This window comes from Diorhabda carinulata, chromosome 1, assembly GCF_026250575.1.
Source record: "Diorhabda carinulata isolate Delta chromosome 1, icDioCari1.1, whole genome shotgun sequence".
In the NCBI taxonomy this organism is placed as follows: domain Eukaryota; kingdom Metazoa; phylum Arthropoda; class Insecta; order Coleoptera; family Chrysomelidae; genus Diorhabda; species Diorhabda carinulata.
The window spans coordinates 9,994,454-10,019,953 of NC_079460.1; the positions used below are offsets into that span (position 1 = coordinate 9,994,454).

The 25,500-nt window shown below is 30.8% G+C and overlaps 1 protein-coding gene across 1 annotated transcript in view; it reads left to right on the forward strand.

The window, feature by feature from the left end:
* Positions 1-25,500, forward strand: part of LOC130900553 (neurogenic protein big brain) — a 42,153-nt gene that overhangs the window by 14,175 nt on the left and 2,478 nt on the right. Inside the window, exon 3 of the mRNA XM_057811252.1 lies at positions 24,429-24,636. Within this exon, the coding sequence (XP_057667235.1) occupies positions 24,429-24,636 (208 nt within the window). The remainder of the gene's footprint in view (positions 1-24,428; positions 24,637-25,500) is intronic.

Consider the following 25,500-nt stretch of genomic DNA (forward strand, 5'->3'; position numbering starts at 1 on the left):
CCAGGAAAGAGTTATTGTTGAAAATCCTCTCCATCCTCAACGCGTGACTGTTTGGTGCGGTTTATGGTCCGGCGGTGTCATTGGACCTTACTTTTTGAAAATGAGGCTGGAGCAACAATTACGGTGAATGGATTGCGCTATAAAGAGATGATTAATGATTTTTTATGGCCGGAATTGGATGGTATTGATTTGGAGAACGTTTACTTTCAACAAGACGGCGCTACGTGCCACACAAGCAACGAAACCATCGATCTTTTACGGGAAAAATTTCCGGACTGTGTTATCTCTCGAAGAGGTGATCACAATTGGCCACCGAGATCTTGTGATTTAACACCTTGCCACTTTTTCCTTTGGGGCCACGTGAAAGATAAGGTCTACGCCAACAGTCCAGTATCGATTCAAGACCTCAAAGGAGGAATTCGTGAGGCTATCGAGGACATAGGGCAGCCACTTTGCAATTTGGTTACGGAAAATTTCATGAAATGGATATGGTCCTGTAAGCGCAGTCGTGGCGGCCATTTGGCTGATGTTGTGTTCCTTTATTAACGGCATACCTTCCTCTTTATAATGAAATAAACATCCGATTATTTATCTCAAAAAATAGCATTTTTCTTTGAATATAAAAATAACACCTCTTATTGGAAAACCCGTTATATGGCAAGAGAATTTCAAATCCATCAAATCTACAGTTTTTTCTCTGTTAATATAAACTTGGCGACATCTTTAATGATACTCTGGGTTTTAATTTAGGACACTAAATATTTTATTGTACATATTATGCAAATACAGTATTGGCGTATCATTTAAACAATGGATGACATTTAAATTTAGATTTTTTTATATTTATAACCGGCTCACGGAAAGATTATATTAGGGATCGAATGAAAAGACTCAATTCATTATAATACAAATGTAAGTATATGAGACATTTTTCAATATGCTGCAGGTTATAATATACAATATTCTGATACAGAAGAACAAACGTATCAAAATAGAATTTTCTCATATAACGTTCAATGTGATGTATATTTATTTCTGTTACACCAACTGTTCAAATTGCAAGTATTGTGTGTTTTTTAATGGTGCGAAGACAAGTAGAGTTTGTGTTGCGAGCACCGCCATACGGATGAAATTAACAATGTGGGATAAACAAGTGGCAAGTTGAATCCCTATGGCCTTTTGTACAGGTCCGGCGTGCGTGTAAATATCCTTTGATACGTAAATTTTTATATTTTTTAGACATTATTATTGATTATTTGTTCGCTGAATATTTTTAGTCATATATTAATTCGTATGTGGTTCGAATATTTTCTATATTTTTTTTTTAATTTGAAAGATCTTCTACCATTACATATACACCTTGTAGACGAGGAACTGGGTACATAAGAAGGCTTGTATTTGGTATACGCTTCATTTCTTTTGAAATAGGTACCTTAGGTAGAGCTAAATATAAATCTGCCTATCTGCCATCGCGAAGGTGAAAGCAGTTCGACGTGAATTTCAGGTATGAAGAAAATTATAAGGTACACGGATTCAAGGGGTCAAGTGTCACTAGAGTGTGCCAAAGGTATGTAAAAGTTTATTTAAAAAAATACGAGGTTCATGAACAAGAACTATTTTATTTTATTATTTAAACATTGAGAAAACAATGTTTCAAGTGATAGACAAAAAAGTGGTGACGAAAGCCTTTGCAGAAAGTTTGAACACGAGCGTTAGCATTTAAACTTCTTTATTCGACTCAAAGCGATGTTCAATTATGGAATAAATATGGAATTATTATATTGTGGATATATTGTTAGAAAACCAGAGTGAAAGAGAGAGAGAGAGGGAGAAATCGTGTCAGTGTACATCAATATTCCAAATTATTTAATAGCACATGTTTTGAAAGAAAAATGGATTGATTTCAATTGAACAACATACATCCCTCACTTACAATGAATTTAGAAGGCATAATGCTCATCCAAACAAATAATTATTTTCAATTAAAAGATAATTTCTATCAAAAACTGAATGATTGTACATTGGGATCTCCAATTTCTTCCTACTACATAAATTGTGATGGAATATGTAGAAAAAAATGTATTACAAAACATAAAATTCAATGTATTATTTTTCAAACGCTATGTTGATGACTGTTTAGCTACAATTCCATATGGTAAATGTAATGATTTCCTAGATGCTTTTAATACATTTAACCCAATTCACAATAGAAATATGAAACGATAACCATATAAATTTTCTTGATATAACACTCAATAAAACTAATAATAAAATTAAAACTAAATTATCTACAAAAAAATGTGGTCTGGACGATAATATAATAATAACTTAAATCCCTATTCGTAAACAAATCCAATCAAGGAGAAAAAAATAGCTTTAACTTACACTTAAATCAATTATCTAAAAAACTAAAATATATTCTATCATAACACCCAATTCAAAATCAAAATTAAAAAAATACAAAAAAGTGCATGTTATTTAATCTATACCATGTTTTATGGGTTCAAAAAATTATATAGAAATGATTATGCAATATCTAGAAAATAGGATAAATGGGCACAAATATACTAAAAATGCATCAACCGCGTTCCGTGAATATTAACAAAATGAAAAACATTAATTTGATTTCAAAAACACCAAAATCTTACTTCAACATAAAACTTATGAAAAATTAAGAATCAAAGAAATGATATTTATAAAATAAAATAAATTATCAGTTAATGATAGACAAGATATAAAAAACTATTATAATTTAATCAATTAAATTTGAAAACATATATCGTTGAGTATCAAGGTAGGGAGATTGATATCTAATATTACTCTTCTTTGTCACATTCTGATATTACTTTTTGAGGCATTTAAACAAAAATAATTTAAACAAAAATTTTATTTCATATTTCATCTAATTTATATCACATTTTTAATTATGTTTTAACCATTTTAATGATAATTCATTTGATAATGACTCTAGTCAGAAGCGAAACGTCAAGATAAAATAAAATCCAAATACAAATCAACCTAAGAGCTCAAGAAGTTTCTATATCTCAAATAGAAAATCATATTTAATATATCTAATTTCCTCGCCTGAAATATAATAGGATTATTACACATCGAAGTAAAAATAAATTTTAAATATTTTATGATATTCTACCTATAATAATTACAGTGTCAAGTACATATTTTACTGTACTGGGCAGTTTTTGTAAGCATTTTTCCAAATTGTAGTAATATATTTTGTTCTTAATAAATGCTGCTGGGCAGTAAAGCCAAAGCATCAAAATTCTCTATTTTTTTTTCTAGATTGGTTCGTCTAAGTAGTTTACTTTATAAATTCTTGAATATAATTCGAATCGGGCACTATTTACGACAGAATTCATAGACTTAAAACTGTATAAATTGCAAAAAAATCTCTTGAGCGCACCAAATACGCTATTCTCGTCACAACTATTTGATTACAAGCTTTATAAAATTCTCCGCTCTATCTGATACGTGCCCACTTTCACTTTTAAAATTTTCTGAGCTATTCGTTTTAAATGTTACAAGCCGAAGAAGCCGAATACTACTAAATGTTCAAATAAAATTTGATTTATACAACAATAATAAGCAAAAAATACCATGATTTCCTAAAAATGGTGAAATTTCGAAATTTTTTAAATATTAATAATTAATATATAGTTAAATATCCAGCGCGTTAAGCACGATTTCAAATCTTTTATTAGAGCTCACTTTTTCAAGCTTTCGCCTCAATTTTCTTTCTGCCACTTAATACATTGTTTTCTTAATGTTTAAATAATAAAATGAATCAAGTTTTGTTCCTATACATCGTGATTTTTTTTTAATTTGAAACTTTGAAACTGCTTTAGCACGGTCTGACGAGACTTCAGCCCATAACAGACTATCTGCCAATATTTTTCCGCATTTACATAATTACAAGGTTTTTCCATAGTTAGAATCTGTGTAGCTTGATTCATTTCACATCTAAATTTCACGTATTCAACTGTATACCCTCGTATTAAGCCACAGATTTATGTTAAGCTATACCTAAGGTAACTTTTTCAATAGAAAGGAATCGTGTACCAGATACAAGCCTTTTCATTTCATGTATTATTATTAACTTGGGAGAAATTGAAAAATTCTTTCAATTCTTTCACACTCTTATTAACAACACACAACCGCCGTATTGCGCAATGGTAATTGCTAATTGCTAATAGCGTATAGCTATTAGCACATGCAAAACTCTTACAAACTATTTTAGTTTTTTAGTATAATGTAATATTACTACACAATATATTTGATTCATTTCATAAACTCAACGGAACATAATATCGGTTTCATACGGAACCCTTTTGAGTATTTTACCACTCTATGTCACGAATTGTTATTTCAAAGAAATAAGTGCCCAATATTCACGGAAGTTTTCTCCCCATTTAAGATAATAATTAGAACCATTTGTCTGTTAACCAAACGTGTTATTAACAACAATTTAGAAAAATGAATAAAATAGTTCCATTATAACACTTACTATAATAATATTATAATTTTTTTAATTGTTATTATTCAAGCCTGTCCTGTTTGTTAGCCCTTTTTATGATAAGTAGCAATGCGGTCGACGTGTGACAATAAAGAATAATTCGAATACAAAAGTGTGGTTATATGATTTAACCCCACTTAAAAACTTGTTCGGTAACATGGGCTGGCGCAGTTATGCATGAAGGGCATGGGTAGTTTGCAGTTTGCTACTCCCTTCCTTCTAATTTAATCTAGAGTAGGTTTCTCAACTGGGACCTTAGGGAATTGGCGAACTGATTTTCTATTTTATGCGAAAAAACATGTGCTTACCTTTTTCGTACCATATAATTTTTTACGTGACTTTCTTTACTTTGTTTCGTTGTTTTTAGTTTTTAAGTTAACCCACAAATTACTTAAACAACTCGAATCCTCACTAAATTAAAAATACTTAAAATAGATGTATTTTTTGTTTCTCTCATTTCCTCAATTATTCTAATGTTAATACAGTTCAGTGTTACGTCAGTTCATTTTGCAAGTACATAATATGACTTTGCCGTGTATTTAAACCAGATTTCTGATGGCTATACTCAAGATTCAAGAATCTAATTGGCAAATGGCCGACAGAGGCAAACCCTAGCAATCGCTGGTGTAACTCCGAATTTTTAAAAGTTGTTGGTTAGTTTACTGGGTATGACATTTGTCGGGACAGTAAAGTACACAGAGATGGAGTTTGCTTCTTTTTTTTTGGCCCATTTCATATTACTTACTCTTACCATGACGAAGAATATTCGCTAGAATATATATTTCTATATAAATAAATTAACCCAAAGTGTGTCGCTCAGGGCCCATGTCATAAGTAACGTGTCTTTAAATGATAAATGAAACTTTTTCATATTTGATTGTCACAAATTCTGTCAATTTAAATTTTCTCGGGTTATTATTAAATTTAAATTTAGTTTGTAGTGAGTTATATAGGTGTCGTGTTAATACACATTCAGCGCCGTTCGAGGATTTTTTGGCTAAACGCTTCAGCACGTATCAATAACGAAGCAGACTGATCATATTTATATAGAATGCGCCATTATGTTTATCTGATTATTAAATGATGTTTTCAATTGGATAGGAGATTGATTCCATGAAAGGTGATTGTTGAATAATACAGAATCATCATCAAAAGGTTAATTAAATTGATTTAACTGACGTACCTATATGGTGTTACTGGATTCCAAAAATTTATCATAAATGAGGTTAAAATTAAAAATAGTTACGAATTATTACATCTTTTACCATCAAAAACAGCATTCCTAATAAACAATCGTAAGAGTAATAAATTCACGTGGAATATAGAACCACGTTCAGTATAGCCTTGAAAATGAAGCGTGTTCGCATTTCTTAGTCACGGCTCAACAAGGCTGTGTTATTTTTCCAGGTATACCTATTTTGTTTTATTTGTGCTGAATACACAAAATCAACAAAAAAATATGAGTAATTTTGTGAAAAAAGTTATTACGACTTATCAATATCATGACATGGTTGACAAATGGCATAATGGCGTTGACAATCTTCAAATAATGTGAATTATTACAGTTAAATCTAAATTACACGATAAAGTAATTGGGATTTATATTATGCAAATAATATTTAGGTATATCAAATTACTTCAATGCATGATTGCATTTTCAATTCATAGAAACCTTACAAAATGATTCGTGTGTATTGGTTATCTTTATCCTTGGAAATAATGGCATCGGTTGTGTGGGAAAGTATCATCTCTCAATTTCGCTCGCGAGTAGCCTCTTAGTCGCCCTCAATTCCCACCCTTAACCCCAAATCCACATTCTCTAAAACGGTGTTCCCACTCCTAATGGGAATTAGTCACGTGTCCATCGCCGCATGTCGGAAAGTTATTCTTCACCATGAGATTTTATAGTTGAAACACGGCCCTAATTCAATTAAGTGTTTAAAATTTTTTAAAAACCCATTGTCGACTAGATGTTATATGTATATTTTCATTTTTACACGGGCATTGTTCAATTGTCCATTGTTTTTATTAAAATTATGAGGAAACTGAAAAACCGATGCATCGAAAATACACATGTGACTGATGTCATCATCAACCATATGCATCCGAATTAAATCAAAATGACAGGAAACATAAACGTTTTAACTAATATTTCTCATTTTTGCTAAATTATCAAATTAAAATTTTGTTATTTATTTTCCGAGAGAACAATAGATACATCTCCAAAAAATTTTTATTATTCTTTACACAATATCAAATTTCATAGTACCAATAACTGAAAAAAAACTACCAAAAAATATTGTTTTTGGGTTAATAACTCTCCCAATCTGAGCCGTTGTAATTTATATTTATTATTCTTGGTTCGACATCATCTATATCGACCAAAATTTGTTCTCGAATGAACCAATCTTCTGTTATCTGTTCGATATGTCTCATGCAATTATTCCAAATTTCTGCACCATAATTTTCTAATGCTTGTTTCCACATATTTATTATACGTTCTTTATCATATCTACTATTCTTGCTCTGCTAACCAAACCTCCACAGCTTTTATTACTTTCTCGTTGGAAGCAAATTTACGACCTTTTAAACCTTTTTTCAGTTGAGGAAAGAGATGATAGTCAGACGGAGCCAAATCTGGTGAATAAGGGGGGGGCGAAATCTCTTGTTATTGTCATAGCTTGTAGAAGATCAAAGGTAAAAAAGGTCTTATCTCTGTGTCTATTACTCCAATGATGCAACACCTACCTACTGTATAAATTACACATGAAATTTTCAACAATTATTATTTGAAACATTTTTTCATGTGCTCTCGAAATACAAGACTGTGACCAGACAGCGTTCAGCCATACATACGTATTATAATGCAAGATTAACCGTAAATATCTATCAATACTTCTTTGAATTTCATAACTGGGAAGGAACGGACCCCTGTAGTACGATATTTTTCTGTAAAGTTTATACCTGAAATGCCAATTCGGACCCAATCAATCATCCAAGATAAATAAGTTTTTGTCAAATGAATATAATAAAGCTCGAAAATAAAAATATCACAATAAAACAAACGAGATATGATGCTGATAATCTTAGTATTGAAACAGCTATTAAATAATTTAGTATTGGGGAATTACCATCATTGTAGGAGAAGAATTGGACACACTCAATTACTTCAAGAAGATATGTCCTTGAGAACAGTTAGCAAAGACAATGCATATATATTTATACACATCTCTTCTTCAAAATGTTTAGACAAATATTCCCTATTAAAAAAGCATATTTTATTTTCACATACATTTATTGAATGTGATACAATCATATGATAATGAGATTCGCAGCTTACTAGCGATATACACTGATTCAAAATCTGACGCTAATATCGAATCTCTTCATTTTATTAAATCAATAAAATTTCATAAATTTTTCTAATTGTCCTGGGAAAGGGGAACAGCATATACACTGTGTTTTTTTAAAAGTTTCGGTGTTCCTGCGGATTCCTTGGTAAACTTGTTCATCAGCCAAATAGCCGACGATAGAAATAATGCTGAACTGAACTGAATTTATCTTCTTAAAATATCTTATTTTAGCGATTTATATTCAAGTCGACTAAGGGATACCACACGTAACAAACCTACGGGAACCCAGATGCATATAAACGCGTAAAACATCCCAGATCATACCCTGCAGAGGAAAATATCATCATCAAAGATCAAACTCAATGAAATTTCTGTATAAACAGTATAAATAGTATAAATTTTATTAGATGCAGAGCAATTTATTGGCTAGATTTATTAATGAATATATAGGTATACTACATATTTATCTCTGATATTGAATATAAACGTAAATAAAAAAAGAAGTAATACAATAAATTAGTTGCAGTGAAAACGACACTTTCTAAAGAAATTTCGATTATTTAAAACGCCGGGCGAATTATTTATGCCAGTACACGCAATTGTATGATTTAGTACGGTGAGATGTAAATGTAGTTCTGTATTAGTGAATTTTGAATGCTGTTTTAACAAAAAAATCAATGCAAATAATCACATAAACGTTTTTACTTTTTCAACTGAAGGCTATTCGCGTCCTGTCATGGACGATTAATTTTCAAAAATAGCTCTACATAACATATACTAAAATATACCCTTCATTCACAATTCAGGTTTCTGACAAGCTATACGCCCTTCGATCATAAAAATTTGAAGAAGAGGAAACGGTACATTTCCGTTGTAAATTTTGAATTCCAAGTACATTTGCTTACGTCCATTTACTGATTTCAGAGTGGGTATTTTTGTCCTGTAACTCATTCCTAATTTATTGTGTTTTTGTTTGTAATCAATTCAAAGATTAAAATCTTCGTTTTTTATTCATTATTGTGTCCTTATGCATTGACTATTAACAAAATTGGTAGCAAAGTCATTCACAAAAAAAATTGTTCACTGTATTTCTGTGTAGATAATTTTCATAGGATAAATTACAATGGATTGTTCAATGGAGAAAGTGAATGTCAATAAAGAAAAAAGTGGAAATAAGAAAGGGTTTTTTATGAGTTTTGTCAAGGATTTACTCCAATTAAGTAAGAACAATTTCGCTTTATAAGAATGAAAGAATTATCTGCCTAATTTTACTGTGGTGATGTGTTTCCTCTTCCCATGTATTTCTGCTTCACAAAACAAACCACTTTCCTTACTTTTGGGTGGATGAATCCTGTTATTTGAAAAAGTTTGAGACTGAGGGCACTAGATTGCAAACAAAAAGAATATATACGAAACTTTGGGACCGATTCTTCTTCTTCTTCAGCAAGAGTCCTTGATCTGCTTGTTGAGACACTTACATACTCTAGAAATTCAAGTAAACTTAAACTATAATTAATTTTTTTGCACCAAACAATAACAGATACCGATACTTTGCAACTATTATAATTCCGATTAATAAAAATCTGTGGGTCCTCTGCAAAATTTCTGTTTGTATTCCGAGAAATCTTGTTTAAGTTCCAAATTTAACAGCAGGACTGAACCAAACTATGAAATACTTTAGGTAATTCTATAATATGAACTAACAGCAACGCTTTATCATTTTAGTCCACATATAGAGAACTGAAATTCTGAATTTCTATCAGTAGGTTGATACTTCTGAGACATTTTATTTAAAAATTGATCATAACCTTACAATTTCAATAATTCCTGATTTTTGCTGACTGTTCTTTATCCATCACTCGAGTTATCAAAATTAAAAAGTTTAAACTGCTTGGACCACATATTCATACAAACATTAGCCCAGTTACCAAATTTTCCTGTTCTATATCCGTTCTCAATTATACTGATTGTGTCCTCCCTCTTTTCATTTTGTTTTTGGCCTTCCTCGTCTTTTCATATCCATGGTATTTTGTAATAACATTACACACCCTTTTGAAACTACTTTTTATTTACTATCTGTTATTACTTTTTCCCTCCATATACGTTTTTTTAATTCTCATAAATGCTCAGCAGTTGCTTTATAGATTTCCTTTGTTAATTTGAATATTCGGCCTTCCACATACATACATTCCGTAGGATTGAAAGTGATGAACAATTATGAACAATCAGGCTGTGTGTAACATTGTAAATACACGTTATTAATAAAATTCTTATTTTCGCTTTACTTTCTATCATTTTATATGCAACTACTTCGGTAGTTAACATAAAAAGTATTTATTATGTACCACTGTGTGTCTTGTAAACAAATTTAAAGGGGACCTAAATAATCCCCTTTTAAGTACAAAGTTATAATGCGATTTTTGATGAGACAATGAATCTAAGAATAACACCCGCATACATCTTATCAATTTTACACCCACTATAAAAGTACTTTACAATGTCTAGAAAACATTTGCCACCAGCAAAGAGTCTGCAGCTGAAATCTTGGGTTCTAATACAAGCACGTGTGTTCGAATATATCTATCACCTGGCGTTTTTTCTACCACTTGTTCGGTATTTCCTTTCTACCTCCTCCCCTCTATGCCCTTTACAGTTCTTATAAGGTCTACGTCTATCCTCGAAGCTCTACAGTGGCGTAGCATTATTATTGATTCAAATTCATCTTACTTTGTTGTTTCAAAAAATTTTTTATTTTGAATTTTGTACTAAATCTTTATTGACCTTTAGACAACAAGGTGAACCGCAATAGCTTATATTTCAAGATGGGGTACTTCGAATTATTAATAGCATACTACTACTTCTCTATTATATGCGTTCTTGATGAATACTCTTGAACACTTTTATTACAAGAGCTTCAACAATTTTCCATATTTTGATGTTCATTTTTTGCGTCACGGATTTATACAATAGCATATAAACATCCCAGAATGACAAAGTAGGAATGGATAGTAAAATAACGAACCTTATTCAAAGAGTTTTAAAATTAGCAAACTTCCTCGTTCTATCTAGAAATTGGTTCTTGGTACTTTGAACAACTGCCGTCCTTCTACTCATTCTTCTTTTGGTTACATAATTTGTACGGCTTATATCTTTTAATAAAGGTTCCTCTTCCATGCGCTGCCCGTACTGAGAATAATCATCAATGCCCAAAAAAGAAAATTTTATCTTTGAAAACTAAGACGAACAAACTGCACTGCGTCCAATCAAATCTGGAGTCCCCAAAGATAGTGTACATGGTCCACTACTATATCTAATTTTGTTGGATACAAGGAGTAACTTGGACCTTTTAATGTTTCTTTCTGAATATAAAAGAATATATATATATATATATATATATATATATATATATATATATATATATATATATATAATGCTCGGGCGTCGCAGAACGATAAATCTTTGGCACCATCATTTGAAGAGACAACTTTCACTGAATAACACAGCCCAAATAGTTCATTTTTTTGAGAAAGTTATGAACTAGTCCTTACTTTTCGAGATATGTGGCGCCATCAGCAAACAAAGGGCAACTGGAGAAAAGGCTACTGTCATCCTGTGGAAAATATTCGATAAAATAATAGCTATGAGATATCTTTACCAATGCAAGTGTATTTGGTTGACAATCGAAGTAGGTTGGATAGCTTCTTACCAACTTACACGTTTCAAAATTACTATCCCAGCCATAAAAATTCCTTGAGTGTATCTGTCATATTAATACTGAATTATATTTGTTACGCTGAAATTCACTGGATATATTGGTATCTTTTATTATAATTTCGCAGTGTCAGTTTATTTGTAATCAGCAAAAAATAAATACAGTTTATTAAACATTTTGACCACTGATAGAATTATGAACTTACGAGCACACCAGTGGAATGCTTAGTTAAGTATTTTTAATAGTTATATCTTAAAGACTACATTTTTTGTTTATTTTTCATTTTAACTTGAAGTTGAGACAACTATTGACGTTACATGATCTATACTTATTTAGCGGATGTTAAACACTCGCTCTACTTCCTATAAAAATATAAGTGTAAAGAATGTTGACTTTTTTTCTGTAAGCCACTGTCATTTTCACTTCGAACAACTGCTCCTCGCCTGATACTGTTATGTTGAGGACCGTAAATTATGGGCTATTTTGCCAACTAATAAAAATAAGTTGTGGATCCTCACTCTGCTGGTGGCAATTGTACTTAATTAAATAGATGGAAGTGGCCTACGTGAAACATTTAGATTATTTGAATCTATAAGTTTAAATATTCCTGGAAATTTCATGCGACAAGGCTACCAAAAAATATGCATAAACCTAAGTATTATTTTTTCATTTATTTAATGCATTCAACCACCGGAGTAAACTTGCAGGCAGAGAAGGATTTTTTTTATTTAATATAAATAATAAAATTTGGTGAAGTATAGCTAATTCAATATTATTATTTGTGCCGTTATAATTTTTGATTTCAGAAAGTGATACTCGTAACCTTTAGTAGTTAACAGTTTAGGAAAAAAACCTTAGGTAAATTTATTGATAACGGGGGTATAAGATTTTTTTGGAGCCAAACTAGGCAATTAACAAACTCTTTAAGGATGTATCTACCCATCTTATCAAAAATTTTCTTCACTTATGCTAATTATTGGTATATGCATCATGGAATTTATGCTTGGAAAAAGCTGATTATAGATAACAGTTATACGTTTTGCAAAAATTGAGAAACAGTTAGTGGTACTTCATCAGTTGCACTAGTAAAGTAACCATGTTTTTGGTTTTTTATTTCTATCTATAAAAAATTATTTGTTCTATGATATTTGGTTGAAAGTTACCTTTTCATGTACCAAACACAAAGTGATTTTTTTTATTTGAAATATCTATTTTTCACCTTATTTTGAATTAATATCGAAAAAGCGCCCTAATTTTCAATCGAAATATTGGCTTTTTTTATAATAGTGGGTTTTTTGTTTGTTCAAATATATATAGGTACTTTCTGATGTTGTAAATAAAATATACATTACTATGGTAAATTTTCCCAGAACATGCAAATCAGAGTTTTTTTGACATTTCAAAATATTTTGATAAAGACTTAAAGAAAAGTCGAAACGTCAAAATGTATTATTCTTTGAAGAGAGGAAGGAAGAGAAGAGACTAAAATCAAGAACATTTAGATCCATTAATATATCAAAAGGTCTGAGAAATATATATATATATATATATATATATATATATATATATATATATATATTTATACTTTGGTGTTTCATTGACACGTTCCCAATAAGAAACCGCTCCTCATAATCATCATATATATATAGAAGTCTCTTTGTCAGCTATATTATGAGCGGTACAAATATATAACAATAATCAAATTTATAAATAGTAAATTAATTAAGATTTTCGGTGGTTTTGAGTATTAATTCTTGTGCAAAATTTTAAATTTGTAGGATTCAAAATTCAATATTCAAAGTGACGTTGATAGAAATATTGAATCAATCAAACCAAAACTGATCATTCACAACCCGTGCTTTAATTAATCGCTAAAATTATTTTGGCCCAATACATAGTAAAAATACTATTCCGTCTCGAATTTTGCATTGTTTGCTGTAGTGAAAATGTTTTACAAATAAATATTATCTATATTAAACTCCTGGCATGGCTTTTTTCACTTTTCAAAACTTATTTTCATTTTAAGGTGCTTATTTCCAGTTTATAGATGACATGTAGTCTAGTGGATTTCTAGAAAAGTGATATATGTTTGATTTATATCTACTGGGCACGTTCCTGTGACTTATTTGTTTATTCAAACTGAACGTTCTCAAATATTACGACGCATGTCGATAAAATTCACAGCAAACTGTTTACGCACAAAAATAATGTAATGAATTGATCAATTGAGTAGATTAGTGCCCTTAAATTGTATATTCATGATTATTATCAATCTATTCTGTAGTGAGCCGAGTATTAACCTTCCCTAAAGTAAAATTTTACACATTACACTTGATCACATCCCCTCGTGCTATTTAAATTCACTTGTTCGCTTATGAACCGTGACACGCTCATTGAAAATGTGAACTTAAATTCAATCCGCCAGTTATTGCCTCCCTCTACTATCCTCTATTGAATTAACACGGGGTGGGTAATATCCTGTTTTTTGTCCTGTCACCTTACAAACAATTTAAGGGCGATCAAATCCCTTTCGAAAAAATATTATAAATCGAAAAACTATTCCCATGGATTATGATTAATCTGGAAAGGCTAATGATGCGTAGACGCGTGAAATAAGCTTAAAGTATCAAAATTGAAAGATCACTCTATATGGGAGTACGCTAGAGCCAGATTAAAGAAAATTTATTTGCTGAATTAGTTGGTATCATGTTTATCGGTTTTTATATTTAAAAAATCATATTAAGACTTGTACACGCTTGTTTTCGGTAGATAGTCTTCTGAATATTATTGAACCTTGGCGATCCCAACTATTTCTTCAATTTGATCCACCTCTTTCTGAAATATCTCTGGTATTATGAGATATGTTATCATTTTTTGTAATTTTTCTGTATGTGTTTTACTTTTATTATTCGTATGTCTATTTTCCCTTTTTCTATTCTCTCCAGCACAAACTGATTTGAGAATGTCGATCCAATTCGGCACATTATCAGGTAACTATTTTGAAGGCAACTATTCAACAAAGTTTGCCATGACTTTACCACTACAGTATTGAGAAAATGAACCACTTGAATAGTATCAGTATCACTGTTAATTACAATTTTAAATTCCTGTTGCGTAGGATCTTCTCATGTTGACAAATTGTGATCTAGTTTGTTCTCTAATGCATCTTATTAACTAATTATGAGCTCTTTATTTCAACTTAATATATAATAACAAAATATTTTGTTTTTACCTTACAAAAAAAACATATGGTTAGGTTCCAGGTAATGAAGTGAAAATGGTATTATATTCAAATAGACGTTTACTTTAAAGATGAGTTGATGGACTTCCCAGAAGTTTTTGGAAAACGCGAAGGCAGTCAACGAGAAAAAACTCTTAAGAGACATCTAATACGTTTCTTTCTGACTCTAGAATTTTTTTTATATTATTTTCTTATGAAATTCTATTTTGTAGAGCCATAACTGCATTGGAATAATTAATATGAAATATTTAATAATTTTCTGTAGTTTTGTGAATAAATTGAATACTTTCTTGAAAATGATAGTTACACTCTGTATATTTTTATACCCGTGAAATATAAATATTTAAATCTATAAATGTTGTTATATTTGATGTTTGTATCATAAAATTTCAAATTAATAAATTTCTCACACTAAACGTTCTAGCTAACCACACATGGTAAACATATGTATAACAAATGAGTGTACTTTTTGGGAAGCATGTGTTTAGTATTATGATTTTTTGTTACTTGTGTTTTTATCCATAAAATTCTTTTGTACTCCGAAATTTAATACACATAATTTCAAAATGACTATTAATAACAAGTTGCTATTTAATGGCGGTTCTTTTGAAAAAATTAAAACGTAAGGCTGCTCAACTTAAATTAGTCAAGGGCCATTGTACTGGTATAATCCTTACTAATATTATGAATGTGAATGTTTGTTGGTTATGCTTTCACGCGAAAACTATTTAACCGATCATCATAACACTTTGTACACATATTCTTGGAGGTATTAAAACTAACATACGATACTTTAAATTTTTTACGAGATATTAGACATCTAAACCGAATTGTTACTATGGATAAGACTAGGGTACATTTCTACGATCCACAAACAAAGCAACAATCGATGGAATGGCGACACTCTGGTTCTACAAGACCTAAGAAGTTTCGTGTCCAAAAATCTTCTGGAAAAGTTCTTGCTTCAGTTTTTTGTGATTGCCACGGAGTAATCATGATTGCTTTTTTGGATAAGGGTAGAACTGATCACTCTACGGAAAAAAGTAACCTTCCATTAGTCGCGCGTGTATCTACGAGATACATGGCTAACTTTTTGCTAAATATTTATTTATGTTATAGCTCTAGAAAATGTAGATTTGCAGTAGTTCTCGGCAGATGTATCTCGAAGCCTTTCCTAGAACTACAATCGGCTGATTTCACTTTTACAACCCCTGGCCACCCTAAACCCGTCCGACCGCCGGATTTGTATCTGCTAGATACAGCGCGACCAAAAGCGGCAGCTTATATTCAGATTTAGTTGGGATAAGTTCTCGTTCATTTCGACGTTTTGTAATTATTCAAACGTAAATTTTATTGTTTTCAAGTGTTTATTTGGATATACAAAAAATGAAACGTTAGTTTCATATGTCCCGAAAAAAGGAAAAACCGTAGTCCTTAGTTCCAGTTTGCATGTGGCGTCGAACGAAGTGGAAGAAGATGCTTCAAAAAAGCCAGAAATAATATCATTTTATAACAACACAAAATCCGACGTTGATGTGGTCGACAAGCTTTGCGCTACTTATAATGTTGCTAGATCAACTAAGAGATGGCCAATGGTAATTTTTTACCATTTACTGAACGTAGCTGGAATCAACTCGCCAGGTGATATTTCTTGGAAACAAAAATACGTTTGTCACAAGAAAATATTTGAAACAATTAGGATTAGCCTTGCTAGACGAACAACTAAAAGTGAGGGCCCAAATAAAAAGTCTTCCACGACAAACCAAAGATTTGCTCAAAAATTACAAAACCTTGGAAGCACAACAAGAAGTTTAAGAGGTAACACCTGGACTAAGTAAAAGAAAGCGATGCGAACCATGCTATGTAGAAAATAAGAAAACGTCAGTGTCTGCATATGGTTGTAAAAAATGTGGAATTCATTTATGTATAAAACTTCATACAAATATGATTTGTAATAAATGTTGTAATAAACAAATTGAAGAGGGTGATTACTCCGATTAATTTTATAAGTTTGTAAAATATTTTGAATAAATAATGTAACTTTAAACCTAGTTCTGTCGATAACCTAATTAAAATTTTACACATTTTACATATAAATTAATTATTTTTTTTTACTTAAAAAAATGTTAAATTAAAAATGGAGAAAAGAAGTATTCATATAAAATTTGCTGTATTAATATATTAAAAATAATAATAACAAAAAAAAAAGTATTTGATATATGTATCTGCTAGATACAACGCGACCAAATACGTTAGAAATACCCGCGCGCCTAATGGAAGGTTAAAGAGAAAAGTCGCGGAAAGCTATTCAAAGGTGTTTTGTTTTTGCAGGATATCGCCCCTGCACACAAATCTCATGTTGCTATGCAAAAAATTCGTGATTTAGGGTTTGAATTGCTAGAACACTCCCTTTATTCACCAGACTTGCCTCCGTCCGATTATCATCTCTTTCCTCAAGTGAAAAAAAGTTCAAAAGGTCGTAAATTTTCTTCCAACGAGGAGGTAATAAAAGCTGTGGAGGTCTAGATTGCAAAGCAAGAAGAAACATTTTTTTTAAAGGTCTAGAGACGTTGCAGGTTCGCTGTGATAAATGTATCCAATTAAGAGGAGAATATGTTGTGTAATAAAATATTTTGACATTGAAATTTGGTTTGGTCCTGTAGTAGACTCAGAATTTTTCAATATATCCTCGTATTTAATGGTTTCAATGCGAGCAAAGTCGCGGATAAAAGCTAGTATTAAATATTATTAAACATTCCAGCTAAAATTTCTCAATCGCCATTTGTGTAATGTAAGAAGATATACAAAATACAAGGTCTAATCCCAAAATATGTTAAAAATATTAAAATAAGTATAAGATGTTAAGAGAAAATTCAGCGTTCTCTATTGAAAACCAGTGACTCCTAAGCCCCAAAACGACCTCTCAAAGTCTATCATCAAGGCGATCAGAATTCGTTTTAAGGGAAGCAACCGTAAATTCCGAATTTTACAAGAGGGTACTGGAAAGTTAGCAAAACGTTGTGAAACTAAATACACCTGAAAATGTATCTAAAAGGTCGTAGTCATATATAGATCGCAAAATATTTTGTACTTACCCTACAAAAAAAAGCATAAAAGTGAAAAATAAATTTTTGAAAATAAACAGACCTGAAAATGGATCTTAAATAATGCATTTTGTCCAAAAGTTGAAAAAAAAATGAATAAGATCACGAAATGTAAAAATCTGTACAACTTTGAATACTATTTACAATGATATGGGCGATTAAAATTGTAAGAGTCAGTTAAGGGCGAGGAAAGGTCGGGGCTTACTTCAATTCAATTCGTTTGAATAGAAAATTATCATACTAGAATGTTTCCGAAGCTATGTGCAAGTTTTTGGTAGTTTGCGACTTCTCGCTCCTCCGAAAATGAAAAAATTGGTAAAAAAACGTTTTCGCACCATTCCTGACATTAAGAAAGTCACAGTCACCGTTTTTTTATTACACATCGTATATCTATATATATATATATATATATATATATATATATATATATATATATATATATATATATATATATATATATATATATAAATTATAAACACGTTTCATGTCACATTAAACCACGTTCCTTTATTTTTAACAAATAATTATTTATGTTATTTATTGTTTTGATTCAATTACTTTTGAATTTTATTTTGACTGATTTGAATAAAATTGTATTTATTTACCAAGAAGAGCATATTTCATATTCCTGTGATGTTGTGGCCTGGCCCATTATCTTGAATATTTAGAAAACATCCGTTGGTTTAACGTTGTTGAGTTCCGTACTAAAGTGGTCAAGCCTATCGAATAATCCGTAAGCTATTTTTTTGTGTTGACGATAACCATTATCAGGTGAATTGTGTGGGAATATTTTCTACCATTGTACAAATTATATTTATCAATAAAGATAACAATATTTTTGTAAATATTCCGTGAGAACCGATCTTACCGCCCACACAAAAATTTTGATGCTTATTTAACAATAAAATTTCTCACTTCTTAGACTTTTCTATAGTTAATTTCTGGAATATTTTAATAAATGGTGTTTTTTTCTGGAAATTGTTTCCACCTAATTTTAAAAATATCAAATGACATGGACAAGATTTTTTTGTTCTTAAAAAAAGCAGTTAACAACTTATTTATAATTATGAAATAGGATTATTAATTTTAATCAAATTACTTAGGTCTTCCTTATCATTGATAGATTCCTTTTTTTTGTATACATGAACCATACCCAAAAATTCTATTCATTTGTATTCAACTATATTTCAATGATTTTTGAATTTCTATTATAAACTGTGTTTATTGCTATTTCATAGTTTCTCAATTATTTGGGCTAGCATTTTTTATCGTATCAATGACTTCTCATCTATCTATTTTAGAAATATTGAGATGTATGCCCTATGTAAACTAAATTATTGAATTAATAATTGTTAAGAAAGTTCTTGTACATACAGTAAGAAAAGATATTTTACATTTCGATATTTAGAATTTGTTTTGTTTGTTGATGGATTTTGAATATTTGTTTATCTTTGTTTTAAATATGTTATCTATCCTTTTTTCCGTATAATCACTTTCTCTTAATGTAGTTTCAGCAAATGATATTTGGATATATCAATTAGCCAAACTAATAATCACTGAACTTTTTTTTTAATTTGAGTCTAAATGTCTCGAGAATTAAATTGGTTTTGTTTTGTTTTATTATTATCGTTGATTTTATATACATAGTGAAACGCCAAGAAATCTAATCTATTGTTTTATCCTATCTTGATTGTGAATTGAAGTTCTTTATTAAAAATTGAATATTTAAAGTATAATTTCATTTTTCAGAAATCATAAGTACTTATATTGTACCTATTTTAAATTAGATAATGGGATAGAAGGGGTTTGAACACTAGATACAATTGGTCGGAGATTAATGTCGGGTTTTGTGATTTGGTAGTTATATCTGAAAATCTGAAAATTGACAGGAATCTGTTTGTTCAGTTAACACAGGTTTTATTCTATTTCTATTTTATCCATTAATTCATTTATCAAAAATGTTAACGTCAATATTTTGAATAAGTCCAAAACTAGATGGAAATTGAAAAATATTTTCTATACAAAAAATACGTTTTTTACTCAGGCAGACGTAAAATCAAGAACAGAAGTATGAGTATTAAATAATATAAATGAATATAAAACTTGTAAAAATTTATGGTTCGCAAACGAAGCGCCAATCCTGGTAAATTTTCACCGGAAACCAAAAAAATTTGAAATCAAAATTCGAAGCAATGATGATTTTTTTATTTTGAAAGTTAAAAACTAATCAGCTACATCCCAGTGTTAAACCATTTGCCTAATGTAAATAAAACTGTTCAAGCAGTGAAAGAGAAATCGACAGGCGTCCAAAGGAGCTGATAGAACAAAACTTCCAGTACTCTTTCAATCAATGGGAGGTTTATAAGAATAGTGGCGGGGTGTATATTAATGGCCACACCTCGTATATTCAAGAAAGTAAAAGACTCGATTCATAACGTAACTAAAATACTTTATTTTCACATAAATATGTTCATTTGCAAACTAATAGGTTTAAAAAAGGATATGCCAAATCCCAGCATATTGAACCCAACTATGTTGGAATTTATAGAATCGTTTATTATATTCTCCAGTACTGCCATTATACAAAGTTTACTTTTGGTCTCTGAAGACGATAATTTGGTTATCGAAATCTTTTCGGGCAGTGCAAAAGAGAGAATTGGAGTAATGAATTATTCAATATATTTTTTTCGTAATTAAGTTATCAGAAGCTGTAAGAAAAAATCGTGAATGTATTTCACCAACTGTATTCGTAATCGCTAGGGAAGTTTTTAATATATCTGAGTCCTATGTAATACTCAGAAGAACGTCTTTAAATTAAATGCTTTCCTCTCTGTCGAAGTATTAGAATCGTAGAGGGGAGTTAGTTACAAAGCAAAGAAATGTGAGATGAAGCTTACTTAAATCCCAACATATGAAAGTTTTCACGCCCGGCATGTTATATGCAGATATTTAATACTTACCCTGATATACAGTGAATATAAAATAGTCTTTGGACCAAATTAATGTACCAATTTTTTGAATTTAAAAGTCTACGGTATATAAAATTTAATTAGGTACATTAATATAATAATGAAAACTAAGAAATTACTCCGATAAGGTATCATGTTTTAATGAAGGTGGGAAAGTGATTCATTATTTCATGTGAAATATTAATACGCCTATTTGGCTTCTCGTTTCTTTGCTTTGTGCAAAACTTGACTGCATTTCGGTTTATTCTCGAATATTGTCTTTTTCCATCAACCCCTTCCACCAACTATTTTCCCATCGATAATAAACTGTAACACTAAATAATGACTTCCCTGCACCACATGGCGGAGATAAAACATTTTCCTATACTTACATTACATTGAATAATTCCCTACTGTTATTGGCTGTACATAACACTTTTTAGAAAGTTTTGTATGTTATCCAGATAATTCAAAGCATCCTTAAATGTATCCACATTTCTAATGCTTCAATGCTATCATTGTTGACAATTTCCAAGTCAATAAATACTAACACGGCTGCTACATTCTCAGCAGATGTTTGAAACAATTTAATTCACTATAAACTTTATTTTATCTTATATGTCGTGTTATCATGCAAGTTTTGCTAAAAATATGTGGATAAAAGTAACACATTTTAATAAACCATCTTATTTATTCCCATTAATCGTCGTTAATATCTTCCTTTTCTACTACCTATGTGGTTACCGTAACAAAGGAGAGTCGACGCTCTCACTGTTTCCTGTCCAGACAAATTCACAGATATTAATTAATATCCAGACAATTTATTACGCTATAATACTTATCTTAAATGATAGCTCCTACTCTCACACAAAGTTTGCGACTTGCTTATGATGCAGATCATTATCATTAGTTAGAGTTTTCCAATACTTAATTTATTAATGTTGTACCAGATATCTTACAATGAAAAATATATTGAAACGACTGGTACATTTTAGGATGAACTTTGAACTTGATATCAGTTCATGCAAATTAAGGAACAGAGTGCTTGTGTACTTGAGACGGTGCACTGATTGTAATAAATTTATGTAATCAACTGGATAATACACAAGAGAATAGGTACATTGAGGTTACTTGTACTAAACTTCTTTTACAAAGGCAGTTTTCAAACATTTAAAACGCTTTTGAGAATTTTTTAACAAATACATATGCTGTTTGAACCATTTTGTTAATAACTTACGAGGGGTGATAAAAAATGATACAAGTCGTATATACAATAGACAGAAAATACTAAAAAAAAAATTAAGACGGTTACGTACATATCAAGTGCACCGCAAACAGGAAATAATCGCTGGATGTCGAAACTAAGATGTAGATTTTCCATCTGGATCTTTACAATTTCTACGTTGGTTCAGACTCATGGGGGCCTCATGGAGGAGGAAAACACTTTCTCTCAACATCTCCAGCCATGCTTCAGATAATTAATTGATCAGGTGGAAATTGTATAAATTCCAACATTCTTTGCCATTGGTGACCATATACCTACTGCACGATACCATAGCTCAGTCACAGCTCTGATGAGATACCCACAATTATTTAAACAAATCATGTTGATTTCTCTCGTTGCCCGTATCTGGCCGGCCGCTCATTGCCAATTTGCGGTTTTAGACACCTCGACTGTCTAATTCCGTATTTCCGATGGTGGGGCCCGCGCTCCGCAGGCAGTTTGATTGTAAAGGGGGGCAATTCGACACGAGTTTAACGCTTTCTTAAATAATTGCGGAAAATAAATATAAATTCGTTTGACGTAACTAAAATATCAACTGGGTTTGGGACGTCGTTAAGTTAACCTACCTGCGGCAGACGGCAGGATCCGCGTACACCATGGACGTTTTAAAGTGTCGCTAAACAACGTTGTTGTTCGCATTTGAATAAAAGAATTTCAATTTATGAAGAAGGTAAACTGAGGCGACTCGTAAAGAATCTGTGGTCCGATGATACCCAGCAAAAAAAGAAGCTCGCAGGGGCATCACCCGACTCGGGAGCAATTGGGTTGAGCCAAAATCAATCTCAAACGTCACGTGTCTTCCAATAAACCAGTATTTTATTATCTGTTTCTCGCAATTATTCCCAAACTCTGTGCCACAATTTTTTTATGCCTCTCTACCAATGTGATTATATTTTCCATTTTTCCCAAATGAAATTTAAAAGTATTTAATTCACAATGGTAAGGTGGTAGCCTCATGCCAGTTTCGAAACACATCAACAACATGAACATTCTCTTACTTTATTTTTAGCAATTTTTATTAACTCGGGTTTTATAAATTTATCACTAAAATTGATATTATTGGCACTTAGACAAATGAAAATGTCAAGTTTCGTTGAAGAATTAGAAGATTGCTTTTCTAAAAGTACACTATGGTAAGGTGAATTCTCCATTATTATTTTTTTTATCTATTTATATTACAATATTAATAATTTGCAATGAACATGTCTCACAACATTTTACACTGAGTTTAAAGGTCATGCGGTCGATGAAAATTAAGTAAAAAGGTAATAGAGGTCTTAAAAGAACTGATTTTAACAATAAATAAGCCTTTAATTCAAACTATTTGCTAAATAATGTGCAATAATGACAAAAATTCACATGACAACAAAATGCACCAACATCAAACCAAGAGAGTGCCAACACACTATATGTTAGATAATATTGTCAAATAAACGACGTGTCAGAAAAAATACAACGTTTAGACTTTATGTAAATTTTTAATGTTATAGCTTGTAATTATTTTCTGATTATCCCCCGTATAATAGATATTAATAATATAAACAGGAGTAATAGTATTAATTAAGGATGCATATATTATTTTACTATCTATTTTTTCTTAGAAGCTATAAATAAGAAACACCTAAAGTAATTTTATTGTTGATTAAGTATGATTTGAGAATTTCTTTTAAGGTTGGGATAATCAAGAATTCTATTCGAATGAAAATATTTTTCAAATAACTAGGCGTAAACATACATAAGATTGTTGATCCCTTTGCTCTGACACGGAGTTCCCATTACCCCTACCATGCACAAAAAAAATTTAATGATTTTGTATTGCATTATCAGACAAAAAGTTGAAAAAGTTATATCTGATATCCGAAAAAATAAAATTTGAATATGAAAAACGGAGAAACTCAGAAGATTAAAAATTTGGCTGCTGTTTTTGAAGTACAGAACCAGTTACGAAATCACACTTATATAGATACATTGCAATCAATTTAAAAATTTTGTAGCCCCCAGATGTTATCTACTTTCCGAGTAGAATATTTTTTTATAAACAAAAAATATGAAATGTAGCAAAAAGCTAACAATTTCTCGATCTATTAGATAGCGAATCCAACTACATTCAGAAGTCAAAGAAATGAAAAAGATGCAATCAATTTTATGACTTTGAACAGTTAACTATAGACGCAAGGGAATCTAATACAACAAATAATATTTTACAATGATATGCTTTTCTATCTACCATTTAGTAAAATTTGTTAAATTTCAGAGTTACTGTGCCTGGATATCAAGGAAACCTCTCCGCAGCAATTGGACATTCTGCAGCTATTGCACCATGGGAACGATTTGGTATAGAATTCATGTTGACTTTCATAGTGGTCTTTTCCTATTTTATTTCTATGGACACATATAGGAAATGGACTGGAACCAGCTCATTAACTATTGGTTCGACCTATTCAGCCTGCTCATTTGTATCTGTAAGTTGATATTTTTGGTATTCTATATATAACTAATTATTTTTCCTATTTCTTTAATTAATTATTGAAAAGCAGTAGTCATTTCTGTTATTTGGCTACTATCAAGTTCAATAAGAAATGAGTTTTCTGTCGACTTGCCACTCAATTTAAAGAGTTTAATAAAATATCTGTCCCACGTTCTAAACAGTCTCTTTACCTAAACACCTACCAGCTTAATAGTGAATTAAAGATACCTTACATTCCCTCTTCTCGACGATGAAAGAAATTTGAAGAATGATTTTTTTTGTAAACAGTCTACTGCAAAAAATCACTTTTTAAGGTGTTACGATTGAAACTCGACACTTATATTTTATCACACAAAAATTTGGTTTTGAATTTTGAAGTGGATATCATTTGCGTCGCAACAAATAATTAACAACATAGAAAAATATTTGACGGAAAACGTAACAGCATCCAAAGACTAAAGGTTTATTTTGAGAAGTTTATAAAGGCGTAATTCCTTTGGGGCAAAATGTAGAACGCTTGTATTTTCTACTTATATATGGTATAAAAATAAAGTAGCTTTTTATTAGTTGTTAGTAAAGTTCTAATCTAGGTGCCAGTAAATAAGGGCAGTCAACAATTTGAACTGCCGGATCAGAACCCTTCTGTGCAAAGCAAATCAAGGAAACTGAGATTAGAGCACTTAAATTGAAGTATATATCAGGTCTTATATATTTCTTATATATTCGAAACTATTCCTGGGAAACTATGGCGGTAAAGATCTAATCAACCCAAAAAATTTTACCTAAACATAGACTTCGTGAGAATGAAAAACGTTTACCTCGGTATAACTTATGTATAATAAATAAGTACGTGAAAGAA